The 4,765-nt window shown below is 34.5% G+C and overlaps 1 protein-coding gene and 1 non-coding gene across 2 annotated transcripts; both read left to right on the top strand.

The window, feature by feature from the left end:
• Positions 1-298: 298 nt before the first annotated feature.
• Positions 299-2,322, top strand: LOC141663686 (uncharacterized). Its single transcript, XM_074469477.1, has 6 exons — positions 299-579; positions 1,101-1,232; positions 1,309-1,354; positions 1,513-1,676; positions 1,953-2,083; positions 2,177-2,322. Exons 4-6 carry the CDS (start codon positions 1,654-1,656, stop codon positions 2,278-2,280), a joined length of 258 nt encoding a protein of 85 aa, XP_074325578.1. The 5' UTR covers positions 299-579; positions 1,101-1,232; positions 1,309-1,354; positions 1,513-1,653; the 3' UTR covers positions 2,281-2,322.
• Positions 2,323-2,961: 639 nt separating this feature from the next.
• Positions 2,962-3,068, top strand: LOC141669960 (small nucleolar RNA R71). The gene has a single exon (XR_012554213.1). It is a non-coding gene; the product is annotated as a small nucleolar RNA R71 (small nucleolar RNA).
• Positions 3,069-4,765: the final 1,697 nt, after the last annotated feature.

Here is a 4,765-nt window from a genome sequence, read left to right on the forward strand (position 1 = left end):
CATGATAAAATAATCGGTTAAAACTAATTGATGTTAAAAATTAATTTTAATTTTAGTATCAAAACTAATAATTAAATTTTTATTTAAATCACTATAATATATATTTTTTAAAAATAACATTATGTAATAACCTTGCATTTTTTAAATTGGTTAAAGTAATAAATAATTAAAATATGTGCAGTTTCAAAAATATTATAATAATTATAAAATAATAAAAAAAATAAAATAAAATAAATTGGGTTGGGTTGAAATTATATATGTTGGGCGACTAAAATTTGGACAGGGGAGGGAAGTGAAATTTTTGGACCAAAAAAATGGGGGAAGTGACCCAAATTAGGGAAGCTCAATATTCACCCCCTCCCTCTCCCCCTTCCTTCACTCGTCTCGTCGTCCAAATTAGGGTTCTCCCTCTGCTTCTTCACTCACTATTTTTCTCCGTCTAAATTAAGGTTGAAGCTATGTTTAGGTTCAATTCATGGGTCAACGAGATTAAATTGGAATTCAAGGTTCAATTAGGGTTCAAGCCTTGATTTTGCTTCTAACATCTATCGCTCAATCTTCATTTGTTTTGATTTTGAGGTATAATCATCACTTTACTGCCGTAAATTTAGGATTTTAAGAATAATATTGATGTGTGAAGCGATAGTGATAATTTTTAAGGATTTATGTTCTTGTTTTGATTGCCTTACTGCCGTAATTAGTTGCTAGATGTTTATGTTTGTTTTGGTGAATAATACGACTTAAAAGTATCATAGCTTCAGGATGGTAGTAGTACGAATTGGTTCGGGTTTTATGGTGTGTATGTTAGAGTTTTTCTCACAGTATTTTTGCAACTGAAGTGTTCTCACTTTAACTAACTACTTACTTAAAGTTGTTTTTCTTTTTCTTTTTCTTTTTCTAATTGTAGTGATCTGTATACTGTATCCTAGGTTGGTAATTGTAGCTAACTTTAGTTTCAGAGTCTTAGACTCTAGAAAGTGTATTGGTTGATGTTGTTCTAATATGTTTCATTTTTTTTGTGTTAGCAGTGTTCTGGATTTGTCGATGTTTGTTTCTTATTTTTTGATGAATTACTGATTTCCTTTTTATTAAAAAATTAGGACTTGCTTCAGATTGAGATAAATGGGAATGAATCTCAGCAGAAGCTCTAAGAATTTTAAAGAACTGCTGGACACCATATGAAGTAACAACATCACTGACTAACATGCAAGAGTTTCTTCTCAGGGACACAGGTTCAAGATCACTTAATTTATGTTCATCTTTTGGTACAAATTTTGGTACATGATAGATAACCTGTTCCTTTGACAGCTTAAAAGTATCATAGCTTCAGGATGGAAGTTTTATTGCAGCCAAGGTATTAACTAGCTGCAGAATAAAAAATAGGACTTCACTTCACTTATTGAGTAACATTTTTTAATGGCTAAATAAACCTCACCTAGAAATTAAGCTTATATTAGTAAAATATATATTGTAATAGAAGAAGCACTTCATGCTTTTGTTTTCAATCAATAGGTATTTATTGGGTGCGATGGAGCCAAGTCAACTATAGTAGATTTCCTTGAGCTCAAGCCAACCAAACTTTTTGATCTTTGTTCGATTAAAAGATTAACCAATTATCCCAACAGTCATCCATTTGCCCATGACTTTGTCAGCATGAGGAGAAATAATGCAAGCAGGTTAACTCTTGTTTTCTTATTTTAAAGATTAGAGTTCTGAATCAATCCCTTTTGGCTCTTTAAAGAGAAGCTTACTCAGGTATAGCTAATAGCTAATAGCTATTTGATATTCTTATCTAAGCAGTGATTCAGTAAAGCCAGTTGGGCTTATATTAGCAATGCTATAATTGAACACCATATTATATACAATTAGCAAAATAGCACCTCATAAAATCCTCATATTCTTTTATTCTTCATAATAAATTGATGATATTGTTCGTGGCTTGATTATTGAAGGCACATCCAAGAAATTTCTGACAATCTGGCTGACAAAATGAAGCAAATGCACGGTTTAGATGTTGATCCAGTTACCGATATAGTTATTTGTTGTGGTCAGACTGAGGCATTTTCTGCGACAATGTTTGCAAGTACGTTTTTTATTGTTGTACATTTATCTTTTGCTAGTGGATTTCGAGGAATTTATCTAAATTTGGGTTTTGTTTTCACAATACTTAATCCAGGTGATGAAGTAATATTGTTTGATTCTTCATTTAAAACATATGATACATGTATAACTATGGCAGAAGGAGTGCCAGTAAGTTTCTCGGAACCATTTGTTAGTTAATATGACCGATTCATGTGTTTTAACTTGGATGATGTGCATGCCCAAAGGCTTTAATTGATTATTAAGATCAATATTGCATGTATATGTTTCCCTTGAGCCACCTTGCTGGACATTAGATGCAGAAAAACTTATGAAGTCTTTTACTGCAAGGACAAAATATAGTATTGAACAGGTCTGCATAATCTTGTATATGCTGATTGCCATTTATTTACAAAGTCTTGCTAAATGATCTATTCACTGGTCTTGCTCAATCGAACCCAGATTCAACAGATTGGAAGTTCCCAATTTTAATTGAAATTATTTAAGAACATTCAAACATTTAAAACCCTAATTTCAGTTTTACATAATCAAACACCCTTTTCTATATGTTATTGTACACAGCTCACAAACACTGGTTATCTGATTAACACCATAGTTAGCCAGAGAATAGATCTTCATAGACAATGCCTTTAGTTGAGTAGTGATAGCCGTAGCTGTATCCAATTCAAGATCTCCTGCTACCTTGCCCTGTGGCAATCTCTGAGTTGGATACTGATATTCATTCGCAGCCATCATCTCAATTAGAGCATAAGCTTCCTCATAGCTCTTTGCCCATAATGCTCCACTGATGTTGCATCAAGCATGGGTCTAGACTGTGCTCCCAAACCATTATAAAAGCAATTGATGATCATCCAATCAGGCATTCCATGATGAGGACACATCCTAAGCATCTCCTTGTAGCACTCCCAAACTTCACATAGAGTTTCTCCCGATTGCTGTGAAAATTGAGTAAGAGCATTCCTGAGTGCAACTGTCTTTGCCATAGGGAAGAATTTAGTAAGAAACTTTTGAGCAAGATCTTCCCATATAGCAATCGAACCAGCTGGTAGAGAGTGTAACCAGCTCTTAACCTTGTCCCTCAGAGAGAATGGGCACAGTCTCAGTTTCACCACATTCTCAGACACACCATTGAACCTAAAGGTGTCAAAAATCTCTATGAAATCCCAGATGTGCATATTTGGATATTCCGTTGGAGAACCCCAAACTGGACTGAATTCTGTACTATCTGAATTATGCCAGGCTTGATCTCAAAGGTATTAGCTGTGATAGCTGGCCTGACCATGCTAGATTGAATGTCATTGATCTTTGGTTGAGAAAAATCCATCAACGCTTTCGTTGGTGCTGCTAGATCTCCTATTGTAATGAGTACCTGAAACACAAACAAGTAAACCGTGAAAGTAAAAGAATCTGAGTCATTGAACTTTAATTTCCACTAATGTCAAGTACATAAACTACAATTAACACCGAGTCCCCGGCAGCGGCGCCAAAAAATTGTTAGGGCGAAAACACGCGTTAAAATTACACGTAAGTATACGCGTTCGCAAGTAGTATAAGATATCAATCAGATTCGTTCCCATAGAGACTGGTTTAGGTTAACTTCAATTTATGCACTTATGCAACGATGATATGGCTATCGTTCAATGCTATGACAATAACAAGTTGAGATGTTTATAACTAAATTTAAACTAACATGCAATTAACTAAAAATAAAAGTGATTGAATTAACTATATGAGATAAATATGGGATTCTAACTTCATTACTACTTCATTCAAAGTCATTGTTCTTAACCTTAGCATGAAATGGTGATGACAACTAATCAGATAACACGAAACTAGTAAACGCCAACTTTCATTGCATGAATACCCTACTACTCGACATCCACAAAAGAGATAGTAGCTGAATAGACATCAATTATGTTGAGATCCTATATGTCTATAGAATTTGACAACATAAAGGTTTAATAAACAAGTTATCTATCGTGATTACATAGGACAAGTAAGATGGTTAAAATTACCTATGAATCATGCATGATAAATACATGAACCTATGCTAGCATGGCAAGTTCTAAACCTCTATATTCACTTTCACTTCAATAGAGATTAACACACTATCTTATATGTTAGCTACGCGCATAAGATGAATAAGCACAACCAATACTAGGATATCAATCAATCACCACACATCAAGATATTGAAACAAATTAACTATAGAAATCCATAAGTAAATCCGTTAGAACCCCACGATAACGATTAGTTCATAACTGAACTCATCGTCACCATGGGTTCCAATGAAAATATGATAATAAATAATATAAGAGTACTAGGGTTCAAAGACAAATCAAAAACAAGCATCCAAGTATCAACTATATTAAAGAAAACAAAAGTCTTCTTCTCCATAGCCGTCATGCTCTCTAGGTCTTCTTATTGCTCTCCCCTCACTCCGTGCTGGAATAGTGATTTCTGAGGCGCGGGCGCTGGTTCTGGCGCGGGTGCGCTGGCCTTCTGGAAATTTTCTGACAATTCTTCTTTTGGCCGTATCTTGAGTTCTGCTCGTCAGAATTAGGCGATTCAACTTCCCACGTGAAGCTAACGAGATTTTATACAACTTGAGAATGTCCTAGGCTTCCAATTCTGCTCTCTTTTCAGCATATTCCCTTGAAAAATC

The sequence above is a fragment of the Apium graveolens genome, chromosome 6, assembly GCF_009905375.1.
Source record: "Apium graveolens cultivar Ventura chromosome 6, ASM990537v1, whole genome shotgun sequence".
NCBI lineage: Eukaryota > Viridiplantae > Streptophyta > Magnoliopsida > Apiales > Apiaceae > Apium > Apium graveolens.

Bases quoted from the DNA above. Each gene is read 5' to 3' on its own strand.
- LOC141663686 (XM_074469477.1), top strand. From the start codon at position 1,654: ATGAGGAGAAATAATGCAAGCAG. The intron at 1,677-1,952 runs GTTAACTCTTGT...TGATTATTGAAG, and splicing joins AGGAGAAATAATGCAAGCAG to GCACATCCAAGAAATTTCTG. The intron at 2,084-2,176 runs GTACGTTTTTTA...TACTTAATCCAG, and splicing joins TTCTGCGACAATGTTTGCAA to GTGATGAAGTAATATTGTTT.